Here is a 23,291-nt window from a genome sequence, read left to right on the forward strand (position 1 = left end):
AGATGGGAGTAACTAGCGAGGTAATTGAATAACTTTGTGTCATCAGCAAATTTAAAGTCGTGAACTCGCAACACGATTGTAAAAAATTACAGAAGGACCTGTTAAGATCCCCCTTAGGGAGCCCCCCCCCCTTGACCCTTGCCGGACACCGGTCCAGGAGGGTGAAGAGGGTCTTTCAGAAGGCTTGGAATATATCCCACCAATAGGACCTCTATTACCTGACTCCTGTCACTTATGGATATCAGTGTGTGAATTCTTTTCCCCATAATGTGTCTGGTGAATGGTATTTAGTGAAGAGTAGATTTATGAAAAAAATTATTCTATCACTGTAGGAAATAAAAGGAGTGAAACTTTGAGTAATACCAAGATGCAGCTGAAAGTTCAGATATGTAGAAACTTTTATTTCTTACATCAGTCTGGTACGCTCATCACAGGGTCTTAGGACATCCGTCTGTAGCTTTACATCTCTGGAGAGTTGGGGATCGAATCCAAACTCCTCCCAGATTCACCTTTCCTATATACCCTTTTTCCTCATTCACTTCATTAAAACTGTATAATTATATGCAAATCTTGTTTTCTTACAGTAGCTGACCACAAGCTAACCACAAGCTAGATCGGAAGCCCAAATCTCCCCCCCTTACACATTTCCCAATCCTCTGCAATACCTTCTTGTGATAAACATTTTTTTTCCCTCTTTTCCTATCTTCATAGGCATCCATCTTAAAAAAGGATTCCATCTTAGCCTAACCTAACTTGTCAATTCAGGTTATCTAATTCTTCATTTAAGCTTTAAAACTGCATTTGCTTGTTAGGCCAGATCCTGATTTGACTTGCCAACTAGACACTGCTTTAGCAGGTGCCCAGTGTTAAGTCTTATCTCAGTTTTACTGGCCTAGCCAGTGCCTCTCAGGGCCTAGGCTTCATGACAGAGCCCACCACTATTCCAGTGACGGGGACTCTGGCTACAACATATATTAACAGACCTTACGAGACTGGGAGACTGGGCGGCTAAATGGCAGATGACGTTTAATGTGAGCAAGTGCAAGGTGATGCATGTGGGAAAAAGAACCCGAATTATAGCTACGTCATGCAAGGTTCCACCTTAGGAGTTACGGACCAAGAAAGGGATCTGGGTGTCGTCGTTGATAACACACTGAAACCTTCTGCTCAGTGTGCTGCTGTGGCTCGGAAAGCGAATAGAATGTTGGGTATTATTAGGAAAGGTATGGAAAACAGGTGTGAGGATGTTATAATGCCATTGTATCGCTCCATGGTGTGACCGCACCTTGAGTACTGTGTTCAATTCTGGTCGCCGCATCTCAAGAAAGATATAGTAGAATTGGAAAAGGTGCAGCGAAGGGCGACTAAAATGATAGCGGGGATGGGACAACTTCCCTATGAAGAAAGACTAAGGAGGCTAGGGCTATTCAGCTTGGAGAAGAGACGGCTAAGGGGAGATATGATAGAGGTATATAAAATAATGAGTGGAGTGGAACAGGTGGATGTGAAGCGTCTGTTCACGCTTTCCAAAAATACTAGGACTAGGGGGCATGCGATGAAACTACAGTGTAGTAAATTTAAAACAAATCAGAGAAAATCTTTCTTCACCCAACGCATAATTTAAACTCTGGAATTCGTTGCCAGAGAACGTGGTGAAGGCAGTTAGCTTGGCAGAGTTTAAAAGGGGGTTAGACGGTTTCCTAAAGGACAAGTCCATAAACCGCTACTAAATGGACTTGGGAAAAATCCACAATTCCGGGAATAACATGCATAGAATGTTTGTACGTTTGGGAAGCTTGCCAGGTGCCCTTGGCCTGGATTGGCCGCTGTCGTGGACTTGATGCTTGATCTTTTCCCAGTGTGGCATTACTTATGTACTTATGAACTTATGACCAATCATGAATATTCCTTGGGTATTTTTTTCGATTACAATTAACCAGTCCACATCAAGGGGAAACTGGGTGCAATATTAAAGTGTTTCTCTTTGAATGTAGTATTCCCCTTTTCTGTTCAAATGTTAAAGAAATTAAGTGCATCAATCATCATGCACATATTCATGCCCTGTCAAAAGTGTGCACTGTGCACAGTATATGTGCAGTCATAAGCCCTTTGCCAACAGAAAATAAGCACAAAATCTTTTGGGTGCCTATCCCTTAATTATTTCTGTTTGCACAAATCAGGACTTGCGCCTCTGTTTAAGGGGCAGTACAGTTGTGTCAGCGTTAACACGTGTAAATGATTTACGTGCGTTAAACACTAACATGTCCATAGAACTGAATAAGTGCGTTAGCATTTAATGTGCCTTAATTTTAAAGGCGCGTTAGAAACGCTAATGCACCTTAGTAAACATACCCCAGTCTCCGACTATCTTTAAAAGATGCAACTTGGAGGCTCATCATAGCTTGTAAAATCCTAATAAACCTCCCTTTATGTGACTTTTTAAAGACTAGCTCTGCTCAGAATTGTATAATGCATTCTCCACCCTGTTCTCAATAGGTAAATCGCTCGCCTGATTAACTAATTTTAATTAAGACTCTAGATGTGACAACAGACACCCAGAGGTTTTTTGAGCTTGCCTTGTCATCTGAGTCAGGCCAGAAGTACACTGCTCTTTCTGTATGTTCAAACACGACCATGGTGTAGCTCCGCAAGAACAGAAGGTTCAAATCTGTGTGGAAAGAAATGCATGTTGCCTGACCTGAGCTAGCAAAATGGGCCAGTCTGCCCAGTTCTGCTCCATTCTGCTTTAGAAACGTTCAGGGTTTGGCTCACACTGTTTTCAGTTAAAGCTCAAGGCAAGTTATGTTCAATGGAGTGTGTGTGTGTGTGTGTGTGGGCGGGTGATGCACAGTGGCACCTGTTTAAATTCGGGTGCTGGGGGGGAAGTACTGAGTTGCAAACTGACCAATGCACAAAGGGGATGGCATGCAAATGAGATGCATGGATTCCCTTTTGTGCATCAGTTCCTGTTTGCAACTCAAAGCTGTCAAATGCTGTCTCCTGACTCCCCCCCCCCCCCCCCCCAACAAGAATCTAGTGACCCTCTCTTCTCCTTTCCCCTCCCTGTATGTCAAACGATGGAGGCAGGACCAATACCTCCTCTCTCCTGCTTCTGGGCCTGCTCGGTACAAAATGGTGATACCCTGCCCCTACCCAGTGCACTCTGGGATGCACTGGGCAAGGCTAAGCGCCATATAATGCCTTGTATGGTTATATGGTGCTTACCCCACCCAGAGGCAGAACAGAGGAGGTATTGCTGTTACCTCCATTGTTTTAAAGGTACAGGGAGGGGGAGGAGGGGAAGGTGGTCACTAGACAACCAGGGCGATTCTCGCTTGGAAGGGGTTGGGGTATCAGGGTCCGCTGGACAACAGGGTGATTTTGCTTGGCCTGGGGGGCCGGGAGGGGGTATAGGTCGGTCGGGGCAGGAATTTGTAGCCGTTGGAGAGGGAGGGTGTCAGAGCATGGATTTGTTTGGGGGGGGGGGGGGGGGTCGGCGTCCACTGGGCAGAGTGAGGGTCAGCTGCTAGCAGGGAGGGGAGGCGTAGGAAGCACAAGCAGGCAGCCTTTGCAGCTGCCATAAATGTAGTTCATTAGAGCCAGGTGCTCTGGAGCTCTGCATGGACTGATGAGCTTCTTGTAATACAATTGCTTGGGGTTCTTGGTGGCTGCTATCGGCACACGTAAGAGCCATGAGAAAACCCCTTTGTGCATTACTCGCCACAACCAGTGTAAAGCAAATGTTCCCAGCATGGTAAGCTTTGTGCATCAGGCTTACAGTTAAGGAGCTGCCATGGGCTTTGAGCCAGGCTTCCCTGGCTTGTTAGGCTGTTCTGCATTGCCAGCTGCGGAAGGATGCATAAGTTGAAGGGTATAATTCTCATCTGAGTATCATTCCACTCCATTCTGTCCCTTGCCTCAGATAGCAGAGGAAAAGGGCTGGGTCAAGGGACTGTGGTGTCCTGAGCCAACATGGTTTGATGTCACCCTCAACCCCTTGCATCTTCCCTCTGCCATTCTCTTGCAGAAACAGCGAGTTATGTCAAAGGGGCTGGGACGCAGCAGTTGGGAAATGCTGAAGCTGGTGCAGATAGTGTTCAAACATCATCAGCATTTTTTTTAAAGATCTCCTTTAAAGACAAACCACGGAAGAGTGTAGCCAAAGAAGACAGGTGGTGGTTGGACCCGAAGATGGAGAAAAATATGCTAGAGGTGGACACATTGCTGCTAGCTCAAGGAGCAGGTTTTGGCTGTTGCGGGAGAGTAGGTGGATTAGGGCCTTTCAGTGCCTTGAGCCAGTCCTGGTGAAGGATGTGGCAGGCCAGGAGTACACATGATTTTGTGAATTGGTTAAATACCTGCAATCCAGCTATACAACTTGTATATGATTTTTTCAGAGACAATGATTCATTTTTTTTAGACATAGAAATTTGTACAATTTCTAACACGAGTTTACAAGAAACCAACAGACCGCAATACATTTTTGTAATATCCAAGTTGTCACCCTCGTTCCCTTAAAAGTAGTCTTCCATTTTCACAATGTTTTGAGATTTCGCAGGATTTGTACTGAAGATTCAGATTATAAAGTCCAAGCTAAGGAACTGATAAACTTGAGTGAGGATACCCAATTTCGGTTCTAAAATAAAGCATATTCCAGAGCTAAATAATATTGTGAACTTTTACTTCAATCCTCTAAAAATAACTTGGAGCAAGATCCTTGTGTAGAGATTTTCAACAGGAGGAGAAGTGGTAGACATGGTAACTCGAAAAAATTGGGACATAATGAAAACTCATCCAGTTTTCAGTGATCATAGATTGAAGATGGCCTTTTCAAAGGGTCGGAATTTGAAGGAAGTTTTGAGTCCAGCTGCCCTACCAATATTAAATGACAGATAAGAGGTCATTAGAAATGCGGAGAATGACGTATCTTGTTTTTTGTAATTGATGTAAAGAATTATCACTGAAATTGACAAAATTCGAGCCTTCCAGCATCAAACTCTGACAAATTGTCATTCTGATTATATAGTATATGCTTTAAAATGTCCCTCCAACCGTATGTATGTGGGAAAAACAAGAAGACTGCTCCGTGTCTAGGTGAACATAAATCATGCATTACTTGTAACAAACCTGGAGTTCCTTTGATGGCACATTGTGCAACATTTAAACATTCATTTGACCAGTTAAGATGTTTTGCGATTCATCAAGTACAAGACAATATGCGAGGTGGCAATAAATTTGAAATTGCTTCGGTCAGAACAAAGTTCGATTCACAAGTTAAGAACTTTGGAATCGGAAGGTCTCAATATTTCGATTGAATGGACTGCCTTTTTTTGATACTCAAATGATGTGGCATCTTCCTATAGTTTAATGACGAAATCTAGAACAGTGATTGGTTAGTTATTAGTCTGCATTTTTGTTCAAATAAACACCATGTTTCTACTCGGTATATATCTTGAGAAGGAGCTTGAGCTACAAGGTGACTGAGTAATATCAGACTGTTTTCCTAGATTCCTTCATTGTAATTAAGTAATTTTTTCCATAGAGTTCAGCACAAATATGTAAATTCCCCTGAAGAAGCCCCATGATGAAACGGGAGGCCCATTGGGATTTATTAAGATACTAGTAAAAAAGGCCCGTTTCTGACACAAATGAAACGGGTGCTAGCAAGGTTTTCCTCGGAGTGTGTATGTTTGAGAGAGAGAGTGTGTGTGTGAGAGATGGTGTGTGTGTCATAGAGAGAATGAGAGACAGCGTGTGTGTGTATTTGTGTGAGAGACAGTGACTGTGTGTGACAGATTGAGATAGACAGGAAGTGTCAGAGAGAGTGTATGTGAGAGACAGTGAGTGTGAGCCCCCACACCCCCTCGCCACCCGCAGCTCCTCTGGGGTTTTACTCCAGGGGCAGTGACGTGGAGGTGAGAGGAGGAGTGGCTGCAGAGACTGCGTTGTAAGATTTGAGCATTTGCGAATGATTTGGGCTGTGTTTAAAAACATTTTTCGCTTTTCTTTTTGTAGTGGCCGCTGTCTGCGGGTGGCGAGGGGGTTTGATGCACAGGGGGGGGGGGGGTGTTGATGTGCTTCGGGTGGGGGAAGGGGTATTTGATGTGCCGGGGGGGGGGGGATTGGGTGATGCGCCGAGGGGGGTGGTTCTGTGGTGCCACGCTTGTACTTTTTTGATGCGCCGCTCCCTGCCACTTGCTCCGAAGTGGCAGGGAGCGGTGCACTGACAGCTGATTCCCAGGCAGGGGGAGGAGTAGAGAAACACGCTCAGCTTTTAGTGACGTCATCCTGGCTATGGAGCCTAGCTCAGCAACTCCAGGAGCCACAGACACAGGCAGTCCCACATTAGAACGTTGGTGGTGAGAATTATTATATAGGAAGTGCTGGAAGCGATTTATCAAGACGAGTGTCTGTAGTTTTAATGACCAGCAATTTTGATGGAGACAGTGCTGGATATAAGAATGCTTTATTGAAAATTTTAGAAAGATTGTACAAAATAAGTACAGTTAGGGCAGTGCCGTAGTGACGGCTAACGGCACCCGGGGTGGGTCGCCGCTGCGCACCCCCCCCTGGAGCGCATTGTTACCTGCGGGAGGGCCGATCCGCCCCGAGTGCACGTCACTCGGAGCTGCGTCGGCCCTGCTGGTTCCCTGCTCTCTCTGCCCTGGAACAGGAAGTAACCTGTTCCGGGGCAGAGAGAGCAGGGAACCAGCGGGGCCAGCACCCCCCCCCCCCAAGCGCGTGCACCAGGGGCGGACCGCCCCTCCCGCCCCCCCTTCCTACGCCACTGAGGTGTAGGGTATGGATGTTTTTGACCAATGATTATCTATAACAGATTAAAGTTTGTAGACAATTAGTCTCAACAGACTGTGTCTGAGGTCTTTTCTTCCTTTCAATAATTTAAAACATGTAACAATTCAAACTTTCTGAATGAATCAAGTGCTTAACAAAACCATATAACTCGATAGGTTCTTTGAATGAATATTTGTCTGATAATTTTGTACTGGCAGAGGACATAGTCAACTTTTTATAATTATTTGGACTGTTCAACTGAACAAAATTGCGTTTACTACTACTTATTTCTATAGCGCTACTAGGTGTACACAGTGCTGTACACTGGACATGAAGAGAGAGTTCCTGCTCAACAGAGCTTACAATCTAATCAAGACAGACAATAAGGGATAAAGACAGAGTAGCAAGATTCCGGAATCCCAAAGAGTACTAGTACTTATTTCTACAGCGCTACTAGACATACACAGTGCTGTACAATGAACATGTAAGAGACAGTCCCTTTCCCTAGCCAAAGTTAATTAGCTCAATATTAAGGGAGCTTAAGTACCCACAGAGCTGGCACCTAGGGAAGAAGAGGCAAGAGATAGGACCTCATAACTTTTGTTTTTTCTTTATAGAGATTGAGACGTATAATATGCATGTACTACTCCTGTAAGATCAACCCAACAAACATCTCCTGTACACCTGGGTCACATAAGTTTTGAAGGGTAAGGTGAGGTTGGCCACTTCCTCTCAATCCTTGAGATAAGCAGTATTAGGTTTGTTTTTTTGTTGAATAGTAAAATCATGGTCAGGTTTTGTATTTAAAATTGACATACTAAATCACCTTGTCATATAGGGCCCCTAGAGAACACATCTACTCCATACCCTGTGCTATCTTCACCTCTCATCTATCACAAGACGTTACTTATATCAGTGTCTTCCACAGCTGTGGTAAGGAGATCCCAGGGAGCAGCATTCGCATTGATAAGCCAGACGAGGACGGTAATGGTGAGATCTGCTTCTGGGGCAGACATGTGTTCATGGGGTATCTGAACATGAAGGATTTGACAGAAGAAGCCATAGACAACCAGGGCTGGCTTCACTCAGGTGACTTTGGGAAACATGATGAGCATGGCTTCCTCTACATCACCGGCAGAATCAAAGGTAAGGATTAGCTTGGTTCTAGTAGTCCTGGGGGAGGCATTCCAAGCCAAACAGTAATGAGATGAGAATTCGACTACCATTATAGCTGAACTCAGTTATTCTTCAGCTTGCGGTGCAGACATGACCTAGGCTGCAAACTCAAGGTTGACTTGCGCTGTAATTCAATTGTCCAATTGGTTGCAGAACTGATCATCACATCAGGGGGTGAGAACATTGCTCCGGCCATCATTGAGGAAAGGCTGAAGGAGGAGGTGCCAATAATCAGTAATGCCATGCTAATTGGAGACAGGAGGAAGTTTCTATCCATGCTACTCACCCTGAAGGTAAGGGGAGGGGACCATATCCAGATAGCTGCTACTACTACTACTGCTATTAAACATTTCTATAGCGCTACTAGACTTACGCAGCATCTGTGTTGTCATAGCATATATTTACACAGTGGTAAGCATTGAAATAGAGGAAGGGGAATGGTGGAGTATGGATGGAGAAACAATTAACTGTGGATCAGCCTGGAATCGAAAGGATTTCTGAGTGAAGCTGCATGTGTGTACAAAATGGTATTCTTTTTCTTAAATGTTAAAAGTTTCTCCCTTCAGTGGTACTGAAGCCTTGCCCGGTGCATCCCAGGATGCACCAGGCAGGGCACCACCATTTTGAGACAGCACTTACAGGAGGAGGGAGTGCCTACTCCCTTTTCCTTCCAGGCACTAGGGGGGAGGGGGGCTGGGAGGCACTGGAGCACTAGGCTGGGGTGGGAAGGGAGGGTGTGGATGGGGGGCTTCTGTGTGTGGGAGGGTAGGGGGATTTGGAGGTCCACTGGACATAGTAATATAGTAGATGATGGCAGAGAGACCTGCATGGTCCATCCAGTCTGCCCAACAAGATAAACTCATATGTGTGCTACTTTGTGTATTACCTGACTTTGATTTGTATTTGCCATTTTCAGGGCACAGATCGTAGAAGTCTGCCCAGCACTAGCCCCGCCTCCCACCACCGGCTCTGCCACCCAATCTCCGCTAAGCTCTATCCCCTTTGTATCAGGGGTGGGGTGGTGGGGGGGACCGTAAGCATGCAAATGCATGCTGGACAGGGTCTCCTTATTCCTCCCCAATTCCCTAGCAAAACCTTACACCAGCCCCGAGCTGGGGTAGGGTTTGACACAGGAGTCAGTGCCCTTGTTTGGCACGTTGTCCGCTGAGCATTGGGAAGGAATACTAATGTCCCTGTTTAGCATGTATTTGCATCTGGTGAGCTCATTGTTACACGCACTTGTCGGCTCTGATCCTGGGCCACTGGCAAATGTGGATGCGAGTCCGATGCTAATGGCCGTATTTGTATTTGATAAAGTCCCTATGATCCCTTTCTAGATAAGGGGAAATCCGGCATGGAGGTGGGTGTCACTCTGTAGCTCCTTAGGATTAGCCATATAGATCTCAAAGAAGTGGCTTCCCCTATATAAGCAATCTGCTCCTTGACTTTGGGTACCGTAGGAGACAGGATGCTGGGCCTGATGGATCTTTATGGTCTGATCAGTACAGCAAATATTACATTCTAACTGGATGGGTTGGGAGATCTCATCTACCAGTAACTGGTACTATAATTCCCCCACCCACCCCAGTGGCTACTCTTCCTACACTAAAACAGCAATGAAATTGCAAATGAGCATCCTGACATGTCTTATCACAGTGCACTTGCATGTTTCACATCAGTTAACTTGGTATCGGGGAAACCATTGATCTTGAAATCAGTTATAACTGGCTTTTTCATCCACAGTGTAAAATAGATCCAGGAAGCGGAGATACACTGGATGAACTAGCCCCAGAGGCTATCCATTTCTGTCAGGAGTTGGGCAGCACAGCTACACGTGTGTCTGAAGTGATAAGCTCCAAAGATGAAGCTGTTTATAAAGCCATCCAGGAGGGGATGGATCGAGTAAACAGAAGGGCTGTATCGAATGCCCAGAAAGTACAAAAATGGACCATCCTGAGTAAGGACTTCTCCATAATTGGAGGAGAGCTAGGTGAGTGATTTAACATGTGCCTTGAAGGCTCTGCTTGGTTGGTGAAGGTTATTATATCCCGGCTGAATAATCACTGCCTCCGGGATGCTTCATGGTCAGGGCAGTAAACGGTCATTGCTCTGGGGTGCCACATGGTCATCAGGATAGGTTAGGTGAGCAGTCACCGTACCTTGGAAGCTGCATAGTTTGGATAAGGGGTTGCTGAGCCATGGGTTTGTGCTCAGGAGTAAATGGATTAAACTGTACTTGTAACTTCAAGATGATTTCCACTGATGTAACTTTAGGAAAGTGCTTTGTATCCTTGTTGAAAAACTCTCATGATCTTCTGGGCCCTGCCTCAAATCTCCTGCCTGCCGTTCCAATCCCATCCTGTCCTTGTGTTAACTGGAAAATATCCTGGGGATAGAGAGAGGGGCTCTCAAAGCAGCAGAGAAATCTCTGCCCCCTGCTCCAACCCATCTTCCCCCATCTACTGCCTAGAATTACAGGGCTTTTCTGAGCTATCTGTTCCATGAGCTAGATGTCTAAGAGGCTTGGGACTGAGCAGAGGGAATCTCCCAGAACTCAGGTCGAGCAAGAATTTTTGTGGAGAGGTGAGAGCAAAGGCAACAAATGAGTTTGGGAAGGGAGTGGGATGCAAGGAAACCGATATGATGGCTCCTGCCAGCTGAGGGTATGGATAAGATTGGCCTGGCTTTTCCAACCACATCAGAAGAGTGCACAGAATAGAATGTAACAGATCATTGGGGGGGGGGGGGGGGGGTGGAGGAATGTATGAGAAGACCATAGGATTAGGGGGTGGGGTGTCCTAGATAGGATGATGGAAAGAGGACATGAAGGAGGGAGATGACCTTCAAGACTGGAGAAGGTTGTAGGTGAGAAGGCAACAAGTATTCACATTAGTGAAATTGATTCATAATGCAGAAAACACAATGTTACTCCCTGTCTGATGGAACATTGCTGGCTTCTGGTTCTAGGTGAGTACTGGGGGTTTCAAAAACTGACTCTAAGACCATAAGTGTTGCCATAACCCAGTATCCTGTTTTCAACAGTGGCCAATCCAGGTCACTAATACCTGGCAAGATCCTAGAACAGTAAAACAGATTTTATGCTGCTTATGCTAGGCATAAAAAGTGGATTTTCCTAAGTCCATCCTAATAATGGCTTATGGCCTGCTTTTTAGGAAATTATCCAAACTCTCTTTTTTTTAAACCCTGCTAAGCTAACTGCTTTTACCACATTCTCTGGCAACAAATTCCAGAGTTTAATTACTTGTTAAGTGAAGAAATATTTTGTATGATTTGTTTTAAATTTACTTTGCAGCTTCATTGTGTGCCCCCTAGTCCTAGTATTTTTGGAAAGTTAAACAAGCGATTCATGTCTACCTGGTCCACTCCACTTAGTATTCTTAGAGACCTCTATCATATCTCCCTTCAGCCATTTTTTCTCCAAGCTGAAGAGCCCTAGCTGCTTCAGCCTTTCCTCATAGGGAAATCGTCCCACCCTTTTTATCATTTTTTTCCCCCTTCTTTGTACCTTTTCTAATTCCACTATCTTTTTGGAGATGTGGTGACCAGAACTGCACACAATATTCGAGGCACCATGGAGTGATACAAAGGCATAACATCCTCATTTTTGTTTTTCATTTCTTTCCTAATACCTAATATTCTATTTGCTTTTTTTACCCGCCACCGCACACTGAGCAGAGGGTTTCAACATATCAATGGTGACACCGAGATCCCTTTCCCATTTGATGAGTCCTAATGTGGAACCTTGCATTACATTACTATAATTTGGGTTCCTCTTTCCCACTTTGCACTTGCTCACATGAAATGCCATCTGCCATTTAGATTCCCAGTCTCGTAAGAGCCTCTTGTGGGGATCAAGACGAGTTTATTGAGCAGTGGAGTGACTAAAGCAAGTTTCCAGGCAAGCGGAACTGAACCAGAGGAAAAGCAAGAATGAAGTAGAGGCGGGAGAAGGAGTTCAGCAAATCGCTCAAGGGTTGGAGGGTGAAGATGTAGAATTGATGGAATTGATAACTTACAGTGGAGGGCAAGTTGAAAGCAGACCAGTGGGGGGGAGGGGTGCCTTGAGTCAGTACCTGAGAAGAAGGGGGTGGGGAAGCAAGAAGAACTGATGAATGCAAAATTGGAAGTCTTTTTGTTTTTCTTGCCAACTGTTGGAGCAGAGAGAGGGAACACGTTGGCGGCATAATTTGGAGAGTGTCAGTAGGAGAATGACAGGCTGATTAGCTATAGCAGCTAGCCATTCTCAGGCTCTATTCTATATTTTTATTCATCAAAGTATTTGCATTTAGTAGTTTGGGTCGTTTAGTGCAAAACGTCCAAAGAAGTGGCATAGCTACGGGTGGGCCTGGGTGGGCACAGACCCACCCATTCTTGGTTCGGGCCCATCCAGCAGTGGCACTACACCTACCCCATCCTTCCTCCACGGCATCCCAGCATCTGCCCTCCTGTCACTGAACCCTGTCCCTCTCTGGTGTACTTTACAGGTGTCCTCGACACTTGCAGTAATTCGTGTTAGTGGGGGATAAGATGGAGCCTTGAGGGATGCCGGAGTGAACAGTATAGGAAAGGGACCCTGAGTGAGTAAGTTGGTTGGAACAATTCGAAAGGTAACTGCTAAGCCATGAGTGAAGAGTACCAGCCCTAAAGTCATTAACAACTCTCGGGATTATAGAAATGGGGGGGAAAAAAGAGCAATATCTGTAGAGCTTTTTATACCAATACCCGTAGCACTGGAAACAAATTTCTAGGTCTGGAGGATGTCTTGTCTTCCCTCCCCTCCCCTGAGCCTCGGGATGCCCTCCCCAAATGTACCGCAATACACACTGGTGGTCTAGTGGCCTCTTCGTGGCAGGAAAGATGCCCACTCATTTCCTGTCCGCTGCTGAGACTTCAAGCTTGCTCTGAGGAAATGGATGTTATCAGTGCTGTACCACAGGGATCGTTCCTTGGGCCAGCTCTTTAACATCTCTGTGAGTGGTCTGGTAAGGTTTGTCTCTTTGCAGACGATACCAAACTCTGTAATAGGGTAGATACCCCAGAGGGTATGGGTAGCTTGCGGAGGTATCTGGTGTAACTTGAATGGTCCAGAAATTAGCAACTAAGATTTAATGCAAAAAAAAAACCACCATATGGTTATACACTTAAGTTGCAAAAATCCAAGGGAAAGGTATAGTTTAGGGGGAGAAGTACTTCTGTGTAAGAAAGAAGAATGAGACTTGGGGGTGTTTGTGTTTGATGATCTCAAGGAGGCCAAACAGGTAGAAAAGGTGATGGTCAAAGCCAGAAGGATGCTCAGGTGCATAGGGAGAGGAATGGCCTGCAGGAAAAAGCGAGGTGATAGTGCCCTTGTAGAAGTCTCTGGTGAGGCCCCATTTAGAGTATTGTGTGCAGTGCTGGAGACCGCACCTACGGAAAGATATAAACAGGATGGAGTCGGTCCAGAGGGCGGTTACAAAACTGGTCGGTCTCTTTCATAATGCATATAGGGAAAGACTTAGGGACCTCATTATGTATACTTTGGAAGAAATGCGGGGGAAAGGGGATATAATCGAGATGTTTACCTTAGTGGCATTAATGTACAGGAGGTGAACCTCTTTCAAACGAAGGAATTCTCTAGAATGAGAAGGTATAGGATGAGGTTATAGGCTCAGGAGTAATCTGAGGAAATTCTTTCTCACGGAAAGGGTGGTGGATGTGTGAAATCACTTCCTGGTGGTGGAGACGAGGACTGTCTGAATATAAGAAACGTGGGACAGGCACTTGGGATCTTTTAGGGAAAGGTTGCTGTGGATGGGAAGACTGGACAGGTCATTTAGGTCTTATCTGCTGTCATGTTTCTCTGTTTCTATAAAGCTAATTGAACTTCATAGTAATTGTAATAGCTCGTAAGGAAGTAACATAAAGGAATGTGAGTATGGAGGAAAGAAATGAGGCAATATACACAAGTCTTTTGTTTAAGCTTTGTTAATTTTATTATGTATGAACTAAAGAAACTGACTATCCATGAAAGGAGCCAGATGGATACAGTGTAAGGCAGAAAATGGACTGTTTAAACATTGAGGAGCAAGGGAAGCACAAATAGGGTGGGGGGAGATGGGTCAATCTGTTCAGGAAAGCTTCCGCACTGAGAAGCAGCATACAGCTCATATCTACCATGAGGATTTTAATTGGTATTGACTGCCTTAGACTTCAAGATCCATATAAGTTGTTCGGCCCAGTCCTTGGGATGCATCCAGCTGGTTGACTTTTAAGGATATCTCAATGAGTATGCATGACACTTGGCAGAGCATGCAGGCAGAGTGCCCATCTCATGCATATTCAGTGTGGGGTATCCTGAAGATATGACTGGATATGTCCAGGGCACCGCAGATTGCTACTCAAAGTAGGGGAAAGAGTTCTTAGTTGTTCAAATGCTACCCAGGGTCTTCCCCTTCCATCCTCCCTCCCTTCAACACTCCGGTACTGACAACTGAATCTTCTTTCTCCAGGTCCAACCATGAAACTAAAGCGTCCGGTGGTGCTAAAAATGTACAAGAATGAGATCGAAGACTTCTACCAAGAGTAGCAATGTGTTGAGTGGAAAACAGTTGGATGTTTACACCGCTGGGATCCTCTCTACCAGATGTTGGTCCTCTAAGTCCCATTCTTTAGACCATTAGAACAAGTGAAGTGCGATTGGAAACCCGTCTCCCTTGGCCTGCGGAGGCACTTTCTGTTCACTTTTCTACGTCTAGTCCTTCCACGCTTTTTAAAAACCTTCTTAAGCCACGTGTAATTATGGACAAACTATACATAAGCAATAACATGGATTGGAAATAAAGGCTGTTTTTACTGCACAGGTGACTGTAGCACATCTTTGTGAGGGAGAAGATTTGGAAGGGTCTTAACGGAGGGGAGGATATTTGCAGTAACCTTAAGGAGGACATGAAACTGGTCTCTCCCTATGTGGTCAGTTCCTCTCCATCAAGCTGATGTGCCTTAACCCCTGTTCAGTTGTCTTTTTATAGTCTAATTTTTTTCATTTTTTTTTACATTTGTACCCTGCGCTTTCCCACTCATGGCAGGCTCAATGCGGCTTACATGGGGCAATGGAGGGTTAAGTGACTTGCCCAGAGTCACAAGGAGCTGCCTGTGCCTGAAGTGGGAATCCAACTCAGTTCCCCAGGACCAAAAGTCCACCACTCTAACCACTAGGCCACTCCTCCACTGTTGCTACTATTTGAGATTCTACATGGAATGTTGCTATTCCAACATTCCATGTAGAAGTCGGCCCTTGCAGATCACCAATGTGGCCACGCAGGCTTCTACATGGAATGTTGCTAGTGGAATAGCAACATTCCATGTAGAATCTCCAATAGTTGCAACATTCCATGTAGAATCTCCAATAGTATCTATTTTATTTTTGTTACATTTGTACCCTGCGCTTTCCCACTCATGGCAGGCTCAATGCGGCTTACATGGGGCAATGGAGGGTTAAGTGATGTGCCTTAACCCCTGTTCAGTTGTCTTTTTATAGTCTAATTTTTTTTCTTTTTTTTTTTTTACATTTGTACCCTGCGCTTTCCCACTCATGGCAGGCTCAATGCAGCTTACATGGGGCAATGGAGGGTTAAGTGACTTGCCCAGAGTCACAAGGAGCTGCCTGTGCCGGGAATCGAACTCAGTTCCTCAGGACCAAAGTCCACCACCCTAACTGCTAGGCCACTCCTCCATTTAATGAAAAATGTCATAAAACACAATAGAAGTAGCATTAACAAATAGACTCCTGTGTAAGCATCAGCTATCCCTCTCTCCTTTCTCTCTCTCTCTCTCTCTCCCCATGTTAATACATAATACAGTGGTTGTCAAGCAAACAATGATCACCAGAAGGTGGTAGAGAAACAGGAGATGCAAGCAAAAAGCATCTAAGATATTTTGCTGATTGTCCTTTAGGTATGTATTTTATTTTGGATCATTTTGCTCACACCTTTTTCAGTAGTAGCTCAAGGTGAGTTACATTCAGAGGTACACTGGATATTTCTCTGTCCCAGGAGGTCTCACAATCTAAGTTTGTACCTGAGGGTTAAGTGAGTGGGATTTGAACCCGCCACCTCTGGGTTTCAAGCCCAGTGCTTTAACCACTAGGCCACCACTCCTGTGTATTCACGTTAGACCACACTTTAGCTTTTGACACTATGGTATCACCTAAAGACTTCAAATTTCTGAACTTGCCATCAAAAATGTATGGCGAGGAGAGAGTTACCTTTCTAATTATTTAGTATTTAATGGCAATAGCAAGTAGGATATTTGGCAGTTGAATCTGAATTGTCACAACTGGAATCAAATATCCAAAAATGAGTCTTCCTCAAGCTAAACCACTTAGCTATGGGTAGGGACTGAATGTCATAGCTGGCAAATGCCCTACATGTACAGGGCTACCGAACACTCCCATTTCATGGTGGCTGCTAAACTTGATCCTTTTGAATATTGGCCCACTTTTTTTTTTTTTTTTTACAATTACAATAAGGCCTTATACCCTGCAAAATCCCACAGGAGTTCATTATGGTTTACAAACTCAAGACTGGATATTTTCTAGAAAGTTACAAAAAAAAAATGGTCATTCAATACGTTTAAAAAGGTGGATTTTCAAAGCGTTTGCAGTAGTAATCAAATGTTACTTAGCTTTACATCGCCTAAATTGATTAAAAAATTCAACATATTTAATTCTATATACTTTCAAACTGTCCGTATGTGGAGTCTGTTGCCATTGTTGATTCGTGCTATACCAAACTATTTAACATTCTCTAAGAATCTTAAAACCTATTTGTTAAACATTTTTAATACAATTTTATAAGATTGTTACTGTAATTCCAGGGTAAAGAGGTGTGGTAGCCATGTTAGTCCACTTTTAAAGGTAATCAATAGAAATAAAACATGGAAAAGAAAATAAGATACCTTTTTTTATTGGACATAACTTAAATAAAGCTTGATCAGCTTTCAAAGGTTGCCCTTCGTCAAATCGGAAATAAGCAAATGTTGATGGCAGTATATATAAGTGAAACATCAAAGCATTTCAGTGATAGTGTAACAGAATGGGTGTGGATAGGTGAGAGACAGGGAGATACACATGGAGACAGGAGGGTGACAAAGTCCAATTCTATGGTTTATAATGGGCTAGAAAACCCAGATCTTTAAGTCCTATCTGGTGGGTGTCAAAATATTTAATCATTCTGAATTCAAAGGTCTTGCGTTCCTTATTGCAATATATCCAGCTGCAAACTATGCCAAAACATTTCACAGAATCCCACAGTCATTCACAAAGGAAAAATATTCAACATAAAGGAATCCTTTACATGCTCATCTTCCAATGTGGTATACATTATTCAGTGTAAAAAAATGTGATGAAGGATGCTATATTGGAGAAACAAGCCAGATGCTAAAGACAAGATTTAACTTACAAAGACATCACATGAAAAATGCCAGTGCCAGCCAGGATGTCACGCCTCTGGGGTGGCACTTTACAAAACCAGAACACTGTACCAGTGATTTCATAGTAAGAATCCTGAAAGGTAACTTAAACAATATAGGAACGTAAGACCTTTGAAGTCAGAATGATTAAATATTTTGACACCCACCAAACAGGACTTAACAAAGATCTGGGTTTTCTAGCCCATTATAAACCATAAAATTGTACTCCTTTGTCCCCCTCCTGTCTCCATGCATATGTCCCTGATCCACCGGACTCTTCCTGTCTCTCACCTATCCACCCCCATCCCATTAGACTGTCACTGAAAAGCTTTGATGTTTCACTTATATATTGAATATTTTCTGGGTTATTTCCAGTCCTCAAGACACCCCCAGACTAGCTGAAGGTATCTTGAATACAGGAAATTCCCAAGGCTGCTTTTAATATGTTTACCTCGTTCATCTGCTCTCCTTAATTACCAGAGCTGTATAGTAGCTCTGAAGTAACCAAATGTTTGCAAGACACTGCACCTGGCCATTGTTTACCAGTTACTGGCTGACCACCATATTGCTACGTCTTCCTGAGGAGCCCTCTGTGTCCTGTTTTTGAAGTTTTTGCACCCTAGCTCCTCCCTCATTTTGCTGCAAGGTGTGTCCCAATAGCTCAGGAGCTTGCTGGAACTTCAGCGTTCAGATTACGGCTAAAGGCCTGTACTTTTCTTGTCATTTTTAGATCCTGAGCCTTAAGTCAGGCCTGGGCTGCCAAATAATATACAATATACTGTCATCTACCAACATTTGCTTATTTCTGATCTGATGAAGGGCAACCTTCGAAAGCTAATCAAGAAATTAGTATTATGTCCAATAAAAAGGGAAAATGGACTTGATATACTGCCTTTCTGAGGTTTTTTTGCAACTACATTCAAAGCGGTTTACATATATTCAGGTACTTATTTTGTACCAGGGCCAATGGAGGGTTAAGTGACTTGCCCAGAGTCACAAGGAGCTGCAGTGGGAATCGAACCCAGTTCCTCAGGATCAAGGTCCGCTGCACTAACCACTAGGCTACTCCTTCACTCTTATTTTCTTTTCCATGTTTTATTTTATATCTATTGATTACCCGTAACTTCAGGAGAATTGTTCTTGGTGTCATAACTAGAAGACAATTTTTGGGTGGGCCAACAGGTTGGATGGGTGGATACTAGCGTTGCCAACTTTTTTGAAAGAGAAAAAAGTCATCTGATGCAACCATGCTCCATCCCTACCCCACCCTTCACCTCCTATCTCACTCCCAATTACTTCAACGAGGGTAGCAGTGCAGGCTTCGGTGGCCAATTGAGAGCTAAGGGCAGTACAAGAGACTGCAGTCTTCATCAGCCCCCATTGAGCCCGGGTCCTCCTCTAACACACATGTGGTATTGAAGCCAAACACATTCCGCATCCAGAGAACCTCCTGGACTTCCACCAACAATGGTTGAAGAGCACAGAAAGGGCACTTCCCCATAAAGCTCACCATACAAAGACATTTTGGTAATCTCAATGATAGACATATTGTAAAGTATTTTTATTGATGGTTCAACCTTAAGCATCATAGCTAGGTCTGGTATTATACAACCGAAAATAACACTGTAGATCTGTGAATTTGCAATAACAGCCATCAACCGTTTTTATCATTTTCATCCTTCTTTCCCACAGGCCTGACTCCCTAGATTCAAAACATTAAACATAACACAGCTGTATCGGTAGAGATCAACCGTTGTGCATTGATGATGGTCACCTGAAACAGGCTCCTTATCTTTAATACATCCATATCAATCATGTATGTTTTGTAAAGTAGTTTTAAAAAGACTACAAATTAAGTCACTCAATCTAGAGCAAATCTACCATGCCAGTACTAACTTCCAAAACAAGGATCCTAACGAAAAAGGTAGTGCCCTAAATATTACAGTGGGGCCCTAAAATATCGATACCTCTATCGAGAACTGAACAAGCCAAATTACTACAGAATGCTACACAGAAACTTCATGGTGACAGAATACCTCAAGGTCACACACAGAACACAAATGTGACCACAAACTCTATAAATATAAATTTATTTATTTATTGCATTTGTATCCCACATTTTCCCACCTTTTTGTGGGTTCAGTGTGGCTTACAATAAGAAATGAATGATGGAAGTACAATTTGTTACAGATTGGTTATGGATTACATTGTGCAGAATTATGCGACACAATCGAAGTGTCGTTAAGGAGTGCAACCAGGGGCGTATCTGCGTGGGGCCAAAGGGGCCTGGGCCCCTGCAGATTTCACCCTGGACCCCCCTACTGCCACCGTGGGTACCTTTGCTGGCGGGAGACCCCAACCCCCACCAGCCGAGGTCCGCTTCCTCCTGCCGCTGCGAGGTTTTTTTAAGTTCATCGGGATTCGTCCTCCGTCACTCTTTGCTGCTGTACAAAGAAGCTGCTAGCTGAATGCAGTTTCCGACTGAGTCTGACGTCGCTGCTGCACGTTGTACATGAGTCTGACGTCCTGCACGTACAACGTGCAGCAGCGACATCAGACTCAGTCCGAAACTGCATTCAGCTAGCAGCTTCTTTCAACAGCAGCACAGAGTGACGGAGGACGAATCCCACTGAACTTAAAAAACCTCGCAGCGGCAGGAGGAAGCGGACCTCTGCTGGTGGGGGTTGGGGTCCCCCACCAGCAAAGGTACCCACGGCGGCAGGGGGGGGCTATAATGTGCCCCCTCACTCTGGCTTCGGCCCCCGCTACCGCCGACTTTCAGATACGCCCCTGAGTGCAACAATGGAACACACACATTGAACATTGGAAGGAGACAATGGGAGCTTGAAGGGCAATATTAAGGCGTAAAGACATATGGTATACATATTTCTGTGAGTAAAGGTATGAGTGATGTGGGATTACGGAGGATGAGAGTTCAGAAGTGGATTTATAGTGCATTAATAAACAGTAAGTGTGGATTTTGTTTTGGCTCTTTCCGTAAATTTTTTCAAAAAGATGGGTCTTCAATAATCTGTGGAAGGAAGCTTGCTCGTGGATCGTTCTTAAGTTGCGCGGCAGTGTATTCCAAAACTGCGTGCTCATGTGAGAAAAGGTTGACGCGTGTAGCGTCTTGTATTTCAAGCCCTTGCAATTGGGGAAGTGGAACCCCAACTGAAACCCCAAGGAGCCAGACCTTGCATGTAGTACAACCCTAGAGAAACAAGAAAGGTATTTCCTTGTGTGCAAAATATAATGCCAGGGATGGTGTTTGGGGTGGGGGGCGGGGTGTGTGCAACTAGGGCAATTGCGCTTGGCTCTTTGGCCAGACAGAGCCCTAAGCCTGTCAGAAGCTGAAGAAGGTGCACCCTGGTAGTGGGCTTTGGGGTTCTTCCCAGATTTCTGCACTGGGCCTCAGCCATGTCTAACACCAGCTCTGGCAAGATGTACATGCCAAGTCTGACATATTCTAATCATAAACTAGAAAATAAATAGTTTTGTACCTTTTTGTTGTCTGGTCATTTTACTTTTCAAATCATATTGGTCCCAGTCTCTGGTCTTTGCTTTCTTCTGTCTTTCCTGTCCATTTGACATTTCTTCATGTCCACCATCTATCTCCCATCTCTGTGTCTCTATATTTCCTTGTCCAGCATCTCCCTTCTGTGTTCTTATTCTCCTCCTTGTCTGGTATCTCACCTCTGTGTCTATTGTATCTCTGTTCCCATATCTTCACCCCCCCCATGTCTATTGTATCTCTGTTCCCATATCTTCACCCCCCCCCATGTCCTTTGTATCTCTATTCCCATATGCCATCCCAATATAGCATCTCACCTGTGTCCCTGTCCCCATGCTCCCACCCAATGCCCATCATCTCCCTTCTGTTTTTCTATACCTCTCTGTCCCCACCCCAACCAGCTCCTCACCACCTCTCGTCCCTCCCCCTTATGCATCTGGTTCATTCTCCCACTGTGGACTCAGCATTTGATCCCCTCCCTTTATCACTTGGTCCAACATCCCTTCATTCCATCTCCCCCTTCCCTCCAGACCTCGCCTGCATATCCAGCACCTCTTCCTTTACTCTAGTCCCCCCCCCCCCCACGTATCCAGCACCTCTTTCATTTCCATCCCACTCTCCCACCCACCTATCCAGCACATCTCTCCCTTCGCTGCAGCCTCCTTGCATACCCAGCACCTTCCCTCACCCACACATCCAGCAACTCTCTCCCTTCACTCCCCTCGCATTTCCACATCTCTATCCCTTCCCTCCCGTACCTCCTTACATGCCCAGTGCCTCTCTTTCCCTTCCTTCCAATCTCCCACATGCATGCATGTCCTGTACCTCTCACCCCTCCCACAGTTCTGGCACTGCCACCTCCACATCTTCCTAACCCCCCCCCCCCCCCCCCACATCCCCGCTGCCGCATTTGCACTTCATGCTATCATAGCTGCCCAGCAGGAATTCCACATCCCCGCTGCCGCATTTGCACTTCATGCTATCATAGCTGCCCAGCAGGAATTCCACACAGGCCTGTGTGCTGTGTCGGATCCTTCTCTGTTCCAGGTCCCGCCCAGCCTGCGTAAACAGGAAGTTGCATCAGTGGGTGAGACATGGTAGAGGGAAGACCCTGACACACTGTGTGGAGCTCCTGCACAGCAGCATAATAGCATTAAGGTGCAAGCATCGCTGGGGTGGGGGAGGGTAAGAAAAACTTGGCAGTGCCGGAACTGCGGGAGGGGTGAGAAGCACTTGAAACGCAAGGGTGCAGGGAAGGAACAAAGGGGATGTTGAATTTTCATTGGCTGGGGTGTAGCACTCTGGGGTGCCCCCCCCCCCCTGTAACTATGCCCCTGATTGTTCTGTTGTCTCTTTTTGATTGTGATCCACATAGAATTACTACCAGTTGTTATGGAATAGAAGATCCATATAACATAACACTTACGGTAACCAGAATTGAAAATAATAGTCAGTGAGGTTGCACAATGGAATGATACACAGGCATTATATGGTCTTACTTTGCCTCCTTTTCCTAATAATCCCTAGCATGCTTTCTTTTCTTGTAACATTTTTAATAGAGTGAATTGCATTTATCTAGCCTTCTCCAGCAGCATAAAGAAGTCCCCGGACAGACATTGGCCACTCACACTGCTGTCTAAAGGTCAGGACTCTTGCACCAAACTGTTTAGCTGCTGTGCATCTATGGATGTCTCCAATCAGGTTCTTGTCCAGCTTCTCCTTTTGAGCCGAACCCAGGTTCCCTCCATTTTAGCCGCTCTGATATTGTTTTGCCACAGTACCACTCCTCCACCTCTTCGGCCCTCCCTATCCTTCCTTAAAAAGATTATAGCCTGGCATGGTCGCATCCTTTTCATGGGAATCGTTGAAATATGTCTCTGTAATAGCAACAATAGCCAAGTCTGCCTGAAACTTCAGGCTTTGCAAGTCTTGAATCTTTTTACTTAACATATGGAAAGGAATGAGCAGAAATGCTCATAGTCTAAGTGAGTTTTAAATAGAATAGTAAAAGAGGGTTGTTTCGAACAGAAAGGAAACGAGCGCTAGCAAGGTTCCAGGGCCCCCTCTCTCCCTCCTCTTCTCCCGCCTCCCTTCCTCCTCCCCTTCTCTTCCCCCTCTCATCTCTGGACCCCTCCCCCTCTCTCTCTCGTCTCAGGACCCCGCCCTCTATCCGCGCTCCCCTCTCCTCCGATTTCCGCTGCCCAGCGCCTCCCTCCCTCTGTGTCTGTGGCCTGTGAGTGCAAGGAGGACGTCTGCTGTTTAGTGTTGGCGGCCGAGCAGGAGGTAAAACTTTTTAAAGTGCAGCAAGTACAGATGCCGCTTCAGACAGGCTGTGGTTTCAGCT

General features: G+C 45.0%; 1 protein-coding gene and 1 non-coding gene across 6 annotated transcripts in view; one reads left to right on the forward strand and one right to left on the reverse strand.

Annotated features, from left to right (window-relative positions):
- Positions 1 to 14,825, forward strand: part of LOC115462790 (long-chain-fatty-acid--CoA ligase ACSBG2-like) — a 130,095-nt gene extending 115,270 nt beyond the window's left edge. For all 5 annotated transcript variants that reach the window (XM_030192791.1, XM_030192793.1, XM_030192792.1 and 2 more), the window contains 4 exons: positions 7,721 to 7,938; positions 8,122 to 8,261; positions 9,712 to 9,958; positions 14,478 to 14,825. In XM_030192791.1, coding sequence (XP_030048651.1) covers positions 7,721 to 7,938; positions 8,122 to 8,261; positions 9,712 to 9,958; positions 14,478 to 14,554 — 682 coding nt within the window. In that variant the 3' untranslated portion in view covers positions 14,555 to 14,825. The remainder of the gene's footprint in view (positions 1 to 7,720; positions 7,939 to 8,121; positions 8,262 to 9,711; positions 9,959 to 14,477) is intronic.
- Positions 14,826 to 16,051: 1,226 nt separating this feature from the next.
- TRNAS-UGA lies at positions 16,052 to 16,124 on the reverse strand. Its single transcript has one exon. It is a non-coding gene; the product is annotated as a tRNA-Ser (tRNA).
- Between the last annotated feature and the right edge of the window lie 7,167 nt (positions 16,125 to 23,291).

This window comes from Microcaecilia unicolor, chromosome 2 (genome assembly GCF_901765095.1).
Source record: "Microcaecilia unicolor chromosome 2, aMicUni1.1, whole genome shotgun sequence".
Taxonomy (NCBI): Eukaryota; Metazoa; Chordata; class Amphibia; order Gymnophiona; family Siphonopidae; genus Microcaecilia; species Microcaecilia unicolor.